Genomic DNA, 13,219 nt, shown 5'->3' on the forward strand with positions numbered 1-13,219 from the left:
AAGGCTTGTTTTAAACAAAGTGAGGGGTAAAATCTCCAAGAAGGAGCGTGATATCCTGCTATGAAAACGATCTCATTCTCTTTTAAAAATAATGCTGTTTTTATTCACAAATTGATTTCAATCGCTTTTACTTTGAGCTCTTTTCATCGTTGTAAAGCTGCTGTCAGTGAAATTAAGTTTTCTTCTTTCAGAATAAAGTTTTATTGCCAAGTTGTTTTACACATACGTGGAATTCACCTTAGGGTTTGGTGCAAACAATACACATATTAAAGAGGACATAAAACAATAAAGCAAAGTACTGCAACAGTCAAGACACATAGATACACGATAGAAAAGATTATGCTTTTAGAATATAACTGTTTTAAATGAGGGAGCTGCACAGTTTTGTGCAAAGTTTCACAATATGAAGTATAAATAGAATGTGTGCAATATAGAGAGATATTAGTAGACAAAAATGTACTTCCAAAATGACCATTACTATAATTTAGATTTGATTTAATATTCAGCTAAACAACATTTTAAGCTTCAATGGAAAGCCGAAATTGTGATTGTTCAATATTTGATTAATTGTGCAGCCTTACGTTAATTAAAGGCAGAGACACAGATGTGAAGACGCTGAACAACTGCAGATGTTTCACATAAAAAAAAAAACTTCCAGTTGCTTTGAAAGGCAGGACCCCTCCCCATTCTGTTAGACTTTTACTTTGAAAAAAACCCTGCAGGAAGTGTTGAGTTTCATTGACAAGAGCTTTATGCAGATGAAAAGAACGGGAAAGTGGCAGCAGATTATCAAACAGGAAGTTGTCCGACTGTAACGTGATTAAGAACACTCGTAAAACATGGGATGTAAACTGTGGATTGGACTGATTCGAGGTTTCTGTGTAGAGGAATGTGTAGATCTGTGAGGACTGAACAGGTTTAAACAGCTGAGATCACGTTTCAGCCTATAGGACGGATAAAACATCGATTATCGATTTTGTCTGGATTCTTCTCTTTTGTTTTGATCCGTTCAGTCCTGTCAGGGTTCAAAGGTCAGAGGTAGTTTGTGGATGAAGCCTCACTCAGATCTCCCTCCCCTGTCCCTTCTTCCTCCATCCTCCTCCTCTTCCTCCTGTTGTCATCCTCTACCTCCTTTGCTTGCTCCCTTAATCCCTCCCTCCTACACCCTCCCTTTCTCAACCCTCTATTTCAACTCTCCCCTTCCCTTTTCCTCTCTTACCCTCCCCCCTCCTCCTATCTCCACCTCCTCTCCCAGGGGCCATGTGGCACACTTAGGGGATGATGATGATGAGGATGATGGTGCAGATGATGATGAAACTCACACTCAGTAAGTTCTCCCCCACAGTCGGCGAGCCGGAAGCCTTTCACCCTCGCCTCCCCGTCCGTTCCTCCGTCCTTTCTCAAAGAGGGAGGGAGGGAGGGAGACGAGGAGGAAGGCTTCCTGTCTCTGCCACAGTTTCATCAAACGCATTTCTATGCAGCACACCACCGCCATCACGCCACATACGCCACCTGTGTTTGTGTGTGTTTTCTGTGCCATTACTTCTGTCTTGTGTGAAGTTAACCTGCTACTAACAGTAACCCAAAAGAAAAAGCTTTCTGTTTATTCTACATTTCGCCTCCAGACATACACGGATTTAAAGGGAACATTAAAGCTACATATTCACCCAGCTACACGAGAAAAATCTAGCTCGTCTCACATTTGGCTGAAATCAGAAGTTTTTGACGCCTGCAATGTGAGCTCTGGCTTTAGCTTCAGTGACCCTGCTGACCTTGACATCTTATCTGCTGTTGTCTTGTTTTGTTCTCCGCTCGCATCGCCATCTGTGTGCCTCCTTGCTGTGACTGTGTGCGTCTGTGTGTGTTTGTGTGTGTTTGTGTTCACGCCGTCCTCCCCTGCCTCTATAAAACTGTGTTTTTGGCGTCCAGCCTCATCCCTCATTGTGTAAAAGCCAATAGTCTGCGGTGGAGCAGAGCGTTCCACTGCAGTCAGAGAAGCCTCAGTACTTAGTACACACACACACACACACACACACACAGAGAAACAGAACCTGGTTATGACCACGTTGAACAATGTTTCATGACTAAGATCCCTTCAGAAATATAAAATGATTACCTCCAAATGTTTGCCTTTAGCTAAATCTAGCTGGCTTGTACATTAGCTATTATCAAGCTAGTATAATTTTTATGAAAAGAAAAGCATTTGTGATCTTCCGATACCATTATTTCCTTCCCAACACCGATTACCTGAGCGGGGAATTCCGTATATTATATAATTTTTTTTGTATTACTTTGTAGGCACGTGATATGATTGATATCACTGTTGTATATGCTGCCTCAGGTTTTTCTAAAACATGAACAAATACAGAGAATAAATGTCTTAGAACTTTATTTTATTATTTAGTTTTCTAGTGTTAAATATTGTCATATTGCTAACATGTTGCTAGCTCTGGCTAACGTTACAGTCTCCACTAGCACCTGACTGATCGCTACTGAGCATGTGCAACTCTGAACAGATTCAAGAGGTCTCACTCGTGATCATTTCTCTGTAGCTGATGATGGAGGTAGCTAACTAGTCAGCCATCATGCTTCTTTCTCATCTCTGTTCATAGTTGCACGTGCTCAGTACGGATCATGTAACAACTGACACGTGTTGTCGTTGTTTCTGTGAAGTGTAAATGAGCTGATAAATCATAATGATAACGTGATATCGGTATCAGAAAGACTCTCACGACTCATCTGTAGCTCAGTGTAGGCCACTGGATAGTGTGACAAATCAACCTGCTTTCCCTTTCAGACGCTCTTTCTGCCGGCTTTCTGCCCCCACATGCACCCGTCTTTTCGTTAGCACTCTTATCTGCTCTCCTGAAGGAGCTTCTTTGCTGTTTGCCGCCCACTAACATGCCACATTTCTAATTACAGCGCTTTTCCTAAACACTTAATGAGCAGTTATAATACATTAAGGGGATAAAACGTATATCTGTTCACCTCCATTCAACTGAATCACTGTGACTCATTTTCATTGGTGTTCCTTTAATTTGTGCTCGTTGTGATTGGCCCACAGCCGTTTGTGTTCTCTGATTGGTTGTCAGTCTGTCAGTCATTAACAATATATCTATGAGGCAAAATATCATAAAGTCTCTGTGAAAGCAGTGCTATTATTCTGTTTAACAAAAGAAAATATAGATAATGTGGAGAAGCTTTTAAAGTATTGTAGTAGTTAAAGAAACTGTCTGTTATCAGTCATTCAGTATCAGCGCTGCTTTTCTCAGAGACTTTAAACGCTCCATCTGTAGTTATTAATGATCTCTAGTTTGTCATTCTCACTCTGTATGTTTGTAGTTAACATTTTAAATGGAGTCGGGCTATGGTTGAATTTGTCATTTTGGAGCTTCTTTTAACATCAGATCACTACAAAAGTATAAAATACTACATCTAGTCTTGTTTGGATGCAAAGAAATAAAATGTATGTGAGAATAAACTCAGTCAAGACTTTTATGGTTTTTAAAAGAAGTTTGGATACTTAAATATGTGATCTTTTGCTTTAAAATGGCGAGTTAAACCAAAGCCTGAGTAGAGACATGTTGAAAACTGTATCTATTGTTTCCAGTGTAACTTTTGTTTGTAATAAATAGGAGTTTTTAGTTTATTTTTATGTGTTTTGTGATGCTGGATCTCAAATGTTCTCTTCTCTTGCTTCAGTAAATCCAACACTATCATGAGGCCGAAGGTCCCACCTCCTCTTCCTCCCAAGGTACGAACAATTTATTTAAAGGTTTATTTTGTAACGTGAATTCTGTTTAATGTCATTTAAAATGTGAAGACATTTTGGTTTATACTTTTTACTGTTAAATGCAAGAAATTCCTAAATAATGATGCTAAACACTGGTGTTCATATATTGTACAATGTTTTTATTTTTCAAATAACAAACAAATGATTCAAGCTCTTTGTGTTATGATACGGCAAAGTATTAGAGCCAGATATAAGGGAAACATTTGAGATTTTTTTTTTATGCATTTTGAGAATAAAGTCAAACTTTCAGTATTACTGAGAGGAAAAATATATCAAGAGTAGGAGAATTATTATTATTTATTTTTTCTTCATTTTCATCAGAATAAAGTCGAAATGTTGACAGTAAAGTTGAATAGTTCAGAATAAAATAAACATTTTGAGAATAAATAAAAATGTTGAGAATAAAGTTGAATTGTTCAGAATAAAATAAAAATGTTTAAGAATAAAAAGAAATTGTTGAGAATAAAGTAAAAATGTTGAGAATAAAGTCGAATTGTTCAGAATAAAATCAAAATGTTGAAAATAAATAAAAATTGTTCAGAATAAAAAAATGTTTAAGAATGAATAAAAATTGTTAAGAATAAAATAAAAATGTTGAGAATAAATAATAATATTTCAGAATAAAGTAAACATGTTTTAGAATAAAGTAGAAGATGTTGAATTATGAGAAATTGTGTTTTTTCTTCAGCCCAAGTCCATCTGCTCGTCCCAACAACCCCAGCAGCCGCAAAAACACGATGACAGCGAGGACGACGGCGGCGGGGGAGGGACCATAAAGCGCTGTCCGGCCCCGGAGACGGCGAGCCCCGCTAAGGCCGCCTCCAACGTCCCGCCGCGGCCTCCGCCCCCGAAGCTGCCGCCCCACCGCCGCAGCAGCCTAGGTAACGAGAGCCCGAAGCACGCGGCCATGGAGAGCTCCGCCCCAGAGGATGATGGGAGCTTTAGGCATTTCTGGGAGTGGCTCCACACGCCTCACACTGAGGAGGAGCTGGAGGAGGCATGGGAGGTGCTGAAGGAGGTGAAAGAGGAGCAGGATAAAGAGGAGGAAAAGGAAGAGAGTAAGAGCAGCCACCTGGTAGATGGGTAGACCAGACCCTGTCGTGTCCCCCCATTAGTCGGTCCTCGTAGTCTCGATTCTCTGTTCCATGAGTCCATTATTAACTCTGAAATCTCCTGTTTGTAGTTTCTTCCGTCCCATCAGCTCCTGCTCAATATCAGTGTTTGTCATTTTGTTTGTGTGATTGGTTGTTTAATCCAATCAATCAAAAGCTAGAAGTCTGCTACCTCCCCCCCCCCCTCCCTCCCTCCCTCCCTCCCTCCCCCCCCTCGCTCGCTTCCTAGGAGGAAGAAGGAAGAGGAGCAAACATCGTCCTGACGTTCTGTTCAGTTCTGATTCTCTTCATTATTTGATTCACAGATATATGTTCTAAAATGTAACTCAACAGTCTGATTGAACAGTAACCAAACTTAAATGAATACTTCTCTCTTAAAATGTTCAATTTTTTTATCTGTTACTCAACTTTTTGTTATCTTGAACCCTACGAGAAAACTTTTAATAATCAGAAATCAGAGAAAAGTCTTGGTGAAAAAGAAAGTTAAAAAACACTGAATGAGCAATTGATACTTTTTGTGGGTGAAGTATTCCTAAAAGAAACCACTTAAATTAAGGCTCTAGTTCAGACACTAACATTTATTTGCCTGTCTTGATCCGGCCATGAGAGATTGAAGATGAACAGAAACAAACTAATAACCGAAACAATATCCAGTATGATGTAGTACTTTGAATATTCCCAGCATTCCCATGTTGGACATTTTATAGAAGCCACAATTCTGTTAAATCTACCTTTTTGTATTTCCATGTTATCTCAGGTTAAATAAGTAGCAGCAGTTTGTCCGTCTGGTTCCTCTGTTGTTCTCTAGATGGATTGGTCGTTTGACAGATCTCTATTTGTGAGGACTCTGATTTCTTGGTTGACATTGTATGAAACCAGATTTTTTTACTCTGGAGATGTTAACTGAGGTGTTGGGGAGTTGAATCACAGAGATTATGATTATTTTAGTTACAAATTGTAACTATTGTATTGTTCTTGTATGTAAACAAATAGTCTGTCTGGAGCCACAATACGAGTTCAAAATCTTTAAAAAGCACTGATCAGACCACCGTTACCTGCAGAGGACGAGGATGGACGTCTGATCTCCAATCAGAACTCTGATCATTTCTGCAGACTGATGTTCTGCTTGTTGTCCAGATGTTGAGATGAACTGCTGCTGTTTCCTCCTTAACCTGTGAGGGTTTTTATTGTCCAGAGAAGACATTTGAGACAAAGACATCTCACTCCAGAACCGCTAACTCTGCATCGCATCAATACTCCGGGTTTTACTCATTTTAGCTTCCTGTTTTGAACAGAGTTTTGGGGGTCATCCTTATTTACCAGTCATTACTGATAGATATAGACTGCTCTCCTGCAGGTTGCATTCAGACCTCTGTTGGCTCATGACTGTATTTGATCCTCTGTGTTCTTCCTGCTGGCCTGCTCCCTCCCTCTCTGCTCCCACTAGTGTTTGTTTTCTGTTTGAGTTGAACTCCTTCGTGTCTCCAGTCCTGCAGATTTGATTGTTCTCATAGAAACAAACTCTGTGTTGCAAGCAGAGTCTGTTTCCTCACACTCTCTCTCTCTCTCTCTCTCTCTCTCTCTCTCTCTCCCTCACACACATTCAGTTTCTTGTGTTTCTCCTTTAAGCATTGAGTTTTGTGTCTCTGTTGTTGTAGGTAATGGGCTGAACACGGCTCCACATGGCAGTGAGAGGGAGAGTCCAGCAGAGAGACAGTCCACCATGCCCCCTAGTGTCCCCATACGGAAAGACAAGAAGGACGTTCCGGTAAGCAGACTCTTTGAAGACGTTCATGTGTCTGATCCTGAATTTAATGTTTAATTAGTATCCAGTGAGCCCATTACACAAATTGTCAATAACTGACGTAATGCTGTGGTGCAGATAAAAAAAAAAAGAACTTTTGTGAAGCCGGTCTGGGTTCAGATCCTTTTCTTAACTCTGGCATCTCCTGCTGCTCGATCAGCTGCACAAACAAAACAACAAAAAAACATGTATTTCTCAAAGCATCTCAAAGGGTGAAATGCACCTTTAACTGTGCTGCCAAACAATTAGCGTCTATGTGCTATTTGTAATTATCTAAATTATGTAACAAGCAGACATTTTCTATTTCTATGCAAATGAGCCTTGGTGCAAAAACAGTCCAATTAAAAAAAGATAAGCGCTGAGAGAAACACGCAGTTACACTCAAATTCTCAGCTTCCTTCAGAGAGTTGGTGGTGACCGAAGCACTTTTATAAGACGTGTAATGCCCAGAACTTACAGCAGTGACTTTAGACAAGTGAAGGCATCGTCATGCTCCGCTCCAACTCTTATATTTTGGAATGTAGCGACAGTTGAGTCATGAACAAAATAAATGAACAAAACTCCCATGTCATGTACATGTCAGTTTTTTTAAAACCAAGAAAAAAATGAATGAAAAAAGTTATTATAACAATGAGTTTGCAGGAAATTTTAACATTTGTAGGAATTGTTGATGATGTAAAAAATTAAGCAGTGTGTTACCAGGATCAGGTTCTGACTTTGTGTGTGTGTGTGTGTGTGTGTGTGTGTGTGTGTGTGTGTGTGTGTGTGTGTGTGTGTGTGTGTGTGTGTGTGTGTGTGTGTGTGTGTGTGTGTGTGTGTGTGTGTGTTTATCTGTCTGTCCTAGAAGCCAATCAGTAACGGTCTTCCTCCTACACCCAAAGTCCACGTAAGTACCCGTCTCTCTCTGCTCTGCTTTAGGAAACAGATGTTTTAGAGGTATTTTACACAGAAACGGAGATATGAGAGCGTCGACTTTACAAGAATTAATCATCATTTTTAACTCCAAACCATAATCAACACTTGGAGCGTCATAATCTGCAGAAATTCCATCAAATAATCAGAGTTCATCTGTTGACTCCCGTTCATTTGTCTCCGTCCTCCCGTTCACAGATGGGTGCGTGTTTCTCAAAGGTGTTCAACGGCTGTCCTTTGAAGATCCACTGTGCCACTTCCTGGATCAACCCCGACACCAGAGGTAACCAATAGGAAACCAGATCCAGTTACACCCGACCTCTTAAAGGAACTCAGTGTTGTCTAATGTCAGCTGTTGCTCTGCTCTAATAAATGGTGTAATGATGTCTGTTTGTGTTTGTGTGTGTTTCAGACCAGTACTTGATATTCGGAGCTGAAGAGGGAATCTACACGTTAAACCTTAATGAGCTGCATGAGACCTCCATGGAACAGGTGAGACTGGAGATCATACTGTTTAAGATAATAGTAATAAACTTTATGAAAATATAGTTTTCATCTTCTTTACATTTTGGTTTATACTTTTTACTGTTAAATGCAAGAAATTCCTAAATAATGATGCTAAACACTGGTAGTCATGTATTTAGCAATGTTTTATTTTTCAAATAACAAACAAATGATTCAAGCTCTTTGTGTTATGATACGGCAAAGTATTAGAGCCAGATATAAGGGGAAACATTTGAGATTTTAATAAAGTCAAACTTTCAGTATTACTGAGAGAAAAATATATCAGAGTAGGAGAATTATTATTATTTTATTTTTTTCATTTTCGTCAGAATAAAGTCGAAATGTTGACAGTAAAGTTGAATAGTTCAGAATAAAATAAACATTTTGAGAATAAAGAAAACATTTTTAGAATAAATTAGAATGTTGAGAATAAAGTTGAATTGTTCAGAATAAAATAAAAATGTGGAAAATAAATAAAAATGTTTAAGAATAAAAAGAAATTGTTCAGAATAAAATAAAAATGTTGAGAATAAAGTAAAAATGTTGAGAATAAAGTTGAATTGTTCAGAATAAAATAAAAATGTTGAAAATAAATAAAAATTGTTCAGAATAAAATGTAAATGTTGCGAATAAATAATAATATTTTAGAATAAAGTAAACATGTTTTAGAATAAAGTAAAAATTTGAGGAAAATATGTCAAATTTATGAAAATATATCATTGTACTAACACATTTTGACTTTATTCTCAAAATGCCAAATAGAAATAAATCTTGCTCATCTCATTTTTCCCTTCCACATGGCCCTAATCTTCCTCCTCTGTCTTTATTGTTCATGTGCTTCCTCTTCATCCTCTCTTCCTCGTGTCCGTCTGCAGCTCTTTCCTCGGCGGTGTACCTGGCTCTATGTCATGAACAGCTCTCTTCTCTCCATATCCGGTGAGCTACAACACGACTGCATGAGGGATATATTAGAAAGTTATATAGAAAAACTGTTCATTCTCATAGCTGGTTTACACATCTTGTATCTAAAGTGGACGTTATTCGTTCTTTACCTTTGCAGGAAAAGCGTCTCAGCTGTACTCCCACAGTCTGAGCGGTCTGTTCGAACAGGCCAGACAGTTACAGAAGTTACCAGTAGCCATTCCCACACACAAGCTGCCTGATAAGATGATTCCCAGGTAAACAGGAAGTCAAACATAACAGTCATGTACATAATAAGAGTATTTACCTTTGTGTTTAGTCTTAAACTATTTAAATTAAGGTGTTACTTTACATTATGAGTGATTTCTCTCTTTGTCTGTTTGTAGGAAGTTTGCAGTGTCCAATAAAATTCCAGACACTAAAGGATGCCAAAAGTGCTGCGTAGGTGAGTTTTTAGAGAAGTAGGATTTAATATTTTTTTGTTAAATACTGTAGTAGTACTGCTTGTTTCATAGCCGAACATAGAAACATGTGTATAATATAACAGTTAATACACCTGTAAATACTTAAAGCAATTATATATTGTATGTTTTACATTATATAAACATTTCACAGGTATTTGTGAGTTTAATATACAAAGGTTACTGATAGCTGGTGTTTGTCTCCATGCAGTCCGTAACCCGTACACAGGACACAAGTACCTGTGTGGAGCCTTTCAGTCCAGTGTCATGCTGTTGGAGTGGGTGGAGTCCATGCAAAGGTTTATGCTCATCAAGGTCAGTTTTGTATCGTTCATACAGTTTTTTTAAGGTTGCTCTAATGTCTTCTACGGTTAAAACGTTTGAAATTGTTTAAATTTTAAGCCCTAAAATCAAAAAACATGTCTTTAACCCTCTGAAGCCCAAAACCAAACGGTCTTAATGGTCAGAATTTCATCTTTCCAAGGATTGTTGAACACATTTGTGACGAATGCTTCAGAACAAAATTTGTGATATTTCATTAAAAAATAAAAACAAGATTTCTTCATGTGTCCTTTAAAATGCCGGCCCGTATAAACCGTTTACTCTAAACAGATTCTGTAAAAAAACATTAAATTCTGAACTCCTCAGTTCAACTATAAAGCCATGATTGATTCAGTTGACACCAACAGTCATGTGACAAAAATTCTATGAAACTTTGACTGAACTGCTGCTGAACACAGAGCAGAGAGGAGAGGCTGTAAAAATGTGAATATTCAATTAAGATATAACACACAGAGCCTCCATTTTTGTCTCCAACATCGGTATCACTTGTGGGCACTTGACATTTTTTTGGGGATATATAGATTCTATTGTTTTATCAATTTTTTTTTTTATGATTTATGTCATTAGAACTGTGTTATTCTGCACTAAAGACATGTTTGAGTTCCCTCTACTTCCTTAGAAAGGACTTTTAAAATGCAGTGAAAATCAAAACACCAGAAAGCAAAAAACAAGGGTTAAATAAAGTTATCAGCTATAGTGTCACCACTACCTCCTACTAGATGCAGATGAACCTGGATCTTTTTTCATTTATTGCACATCACAAGATTTATAAAACACTACAGTTGTCTATTTCTGAAGCTAGGACATTTGCTGACTTCCTGTCCCTTCATCTGCTTCCACAGAACATCGACTTCCCGCTGCCATGTCCGTTGGAGGTCTTCGAGATGCTGGTGGTCCCGGAGCAGACCTACCCTCTGATCTGCGTGGCGGTCAGTAAAGGCACCGAACTCAGCCAGGTGGTCCGGTTCGGAACCGTAAACCCCAACTCTACCTCCTCCTGGTTCACAGAAGCAGGTGAGAGCAGTGGGACCAGTTCTGTTACAGGAACTTATATGTACTGCTGTCAATCACAGTAAGCCCCGCCCTAAAGCATCCCCTGCTTTATGGTCTGTTTGACTCTAAATGGAGCATCATTTACTAAATGAACATCATGCTGTATTGAAGAAGACTTGAAACTAGAGATTGAGACCATAAACTCATGTTTACAATGTTTACTGAGGGAATAAATCAAGAGAGAAGTAGAGTCATTTTCTCATAGACTTCTATACAACCAGAGGAGAATCAGAAAGGTCTGTCTGACAGAAAGGTAAAGAGGTGAACATATTCTAAATATACTGTCCACTTAAACTGACATTGATTCTTTTCCACAACAGTTCATTACTTTGCTCCATCTATTGTAGTAAAACAGTGACTATGTCGGAGCACCTTTACACCTGTTCTCTCCCTTTAAACTAACCCTCAATGTGTTCTGCGATATTGTTGTGTTCAACATGGAGGCCAACATAACCCCTCGGTCTCTCTCTCTCTGCAGACACACCACAGACCTGTGTGATCCACGTCACTCAGCTAGAGAGGGACACCATCTTAGTCTGCCTCGACAGTAAGTTGCTCTTTTTAAACGCCATGTTTATCTCCACTGTGCCGCTTCCACTACCTGGATTTGACCTTCATCTCTCTCCACAGGGTGTATAAAGATCGTGAACCTCCAGGGCAGGTTGAAATCCAGCAGGAAGTTGTCAGCCGAGCTCACCTTCAACTTCCAGATCGAAGCCACGGGTAAAAGAAAAAAAAAGAGCCACACTTTTATATTTTAAATCACCCAAAAAAAGGACATAAATATAGAGACCAAAATGTCTTGTTGACATGCATTTCTTCCAGTGGATTTATACAACACAAGCTCATCTGTTCTTCATATATAAAGTCTTTGTTATTGTTTCTGTTTTTCTTTCCAGTTTGTCTCCAAGACAGCGTTCTGGCCTTCTGGAGGCACGGCATGCAGGGACGCAGTTTCAAGACCAACGAGGTGAGAAAAAACGTTGCCTTATGAAAGGGCGAAGTTGGGTTCAAGAGTACGGTTAAATAAGGTTAAATTGGTTACCAAGTTTGGCTCACCTGCTAAGTAATTTCTAAGCATGAAGAAGATGATTTCATAGATCTTTTATCACCACATCCTTTAGCGTATATGCAGGTTTTTCTTAATGCCGGAAAACACGCTAAAAACAGGCGATACCTTCTTCTCCCATTACCAGGAGATGAGTATGTCTTTGTTTTTTGTTTTTCTGGTGGGTCATATTTGACGTCACCAACACGCCAGAACACATTAAACTTGTTGTGGTGGTTCCTTCTTTTTTTATCTGTTACCATCAGTCTTTCCTTCAAAGTCCCAAAAGGGTCCAAGACGGTTTCGATGAGTTTTAAAACGTTTCTATTGAGTTTGAATGAAGTGTGTTTTTAAATCAGTCCTCGAGGTAAAATGACTGTTTTTGTCTGGTAGCTTTGAGGAGAGCATATCATTTCACATCTAACTGAGTGAATGAAAGGTTTATTTCAATTAAACCAGAGTTGGTGATGGTTGGAACAGTTTTATTTTGTTTCTGTAGGGTTTGAATGATCTGAGAGGTAAAAGGACTGTTGTCTGACTGGAGTTTGGGGGCTTTGAGGAGAGCATCTTAATTATATGTTTTGTACGTTCATAAATTATACTAATTGTCAAAACCTTCACTAGACTTCAAAGCTGCTGAATTCCTTAAATATAAGTGGATTAATTGGGCATGGTGTTGTATTAATACCTGCAAAAAAAATCACATGAAATTAACCCTAAATTAGCTATATATTTAATCATTACGCTACTCTAAATTCTCGTTGCGAGCTCTGACGTCTCCGTCTCTCTTCTTCATCAGATCACCCAGGAGATCTCTGACAGCACACGCATCTTCAGACTACTGGGATCAGACAGGTGAGACACACACACACACACACACACACACATCACATCATTCACATCACACACACACTCTCTGCTAACACCCTCTCTGATGTCTCACCACTGAAGACGTACCGACTGTAGAGATCCAGACACCGACAGAGGCCGCGCTCTGCCCAGGTACACCACGCTGCTCAGATCATGGATCAATCTCACTTTAAGACTGTGTGACAGGAGGAGAGTGTCTGATGGGAATTTAAGAACGGTTTTAAGTCAAAGACACCAAAATCATCTTTGTCTGCAAGCTCACACTGTTTAATCTGATAGAAGCGATATCACAAAATGAGAAAAATCAGTCAAATTCAGTAGATTCTGTCAGTTTTTTGTGAGGAACCTGCACAAAATATTATGATTTGAGCTACTTTTTGTATGGACTGGATGATTCTG

The 13,219-nt window shown here is 38.9% G+C and overlaps 1 protein-coding gene across 7 annotated transcripts in view; it reads left to right on the forward strand.

Annotated features, from left to right (window-relative positions):
* The window catches only part of LOC129091987 (mitogen-activated protein kinase kinase kinase kinase 3-like), a 48,284-nt gene that overhangs the window by 31,552 nt on the left and 3,513 nt on the right, over window positions 1-13,219 (forward strand). For 2 of the 7 annotated variants that reach the window (XM_054599717.1, XM_054599720.1), the window contains 17 exons: window positions 1,256-1,327; window positions 3,703-3,754; window positions 4,482-4,674; window positions 6,564-6,673; window positions 7,554-7,595; window positions 7,820-7,904; window positions 8,034-8,113; window positions 9,001-9,061; window positions 9,186-9,303; window positions 9,433-9,491; window positions 9,719-9,822; window positions 10,692-10,863; window positions 11,381-11,449; window positions 11,533-11,625; window positions 11,802-11,872; window positions 12,750-12,805; window positions 12,902-12,952. In XM_054599717.1, the coding sequence (XP_054455692.1) occupies window positions 1,256-1,327; window positions 3,703-3,754; window positions 4,482-4,674; window positions 6,564-6,673; window positions 7,554-7,595; window positions 7,820-7,904; window positions 8,034-8,113; window positions 9,001-9,061; window positions 9,186-9,303; window positions 9,433-9,491; window positions 9,719-9,822; window positions 10,692-10,863; window positions 11,381-11,449; window positions 11,533-11,625; window positions 11,802-11,872; window positions 12,750-12,805; window positions 12,902-12,952 (1,488 nt within the window). Of the gene's footprint in view, window positions 1-1,255; window positions 1,328-3,702; window positions 3,755-4,481; window positions 4,852-6,563; window positions 6,674-7,553; window positions 7,596-7,819; window positions 7,905-8,033; window positions 8,114-9,000; window positions 9,062-9,185; window positions 9,304-9,432; window positions 9,492-9,718; window positions 9,823-10,691; window positions 10,864-11,380; window positions 11,450-11,532; window positions 11,626-11,801; window positions 11,873-12,749; window positions 12,806-12,901; window positions 12,953-13,219 lie in introns of all 7 variants that reach the window. The other 5 variants (XM_054599719.1, XM_054599723.1, XM_054599716.1 and 2 more) reach the window with 4 other exon arrangements.

This window comes from Anoplopoma fimbria, chromosome 6 (assembly GCF_027596085.1).
Source record: "Anoplopoma fimbria isolate UVic2021 breed Golden Eagle Sablefish chromosome 6, Afim_UVic_2022, whole genome shotgun sequence".
NCBI classification, from domain to species: Eukaryota; Metazoa; Chordata; class Actinopteri; order Perciformes; family Anoplopomatidae; genus Anoplopoma; species Anoplopoma fimbria.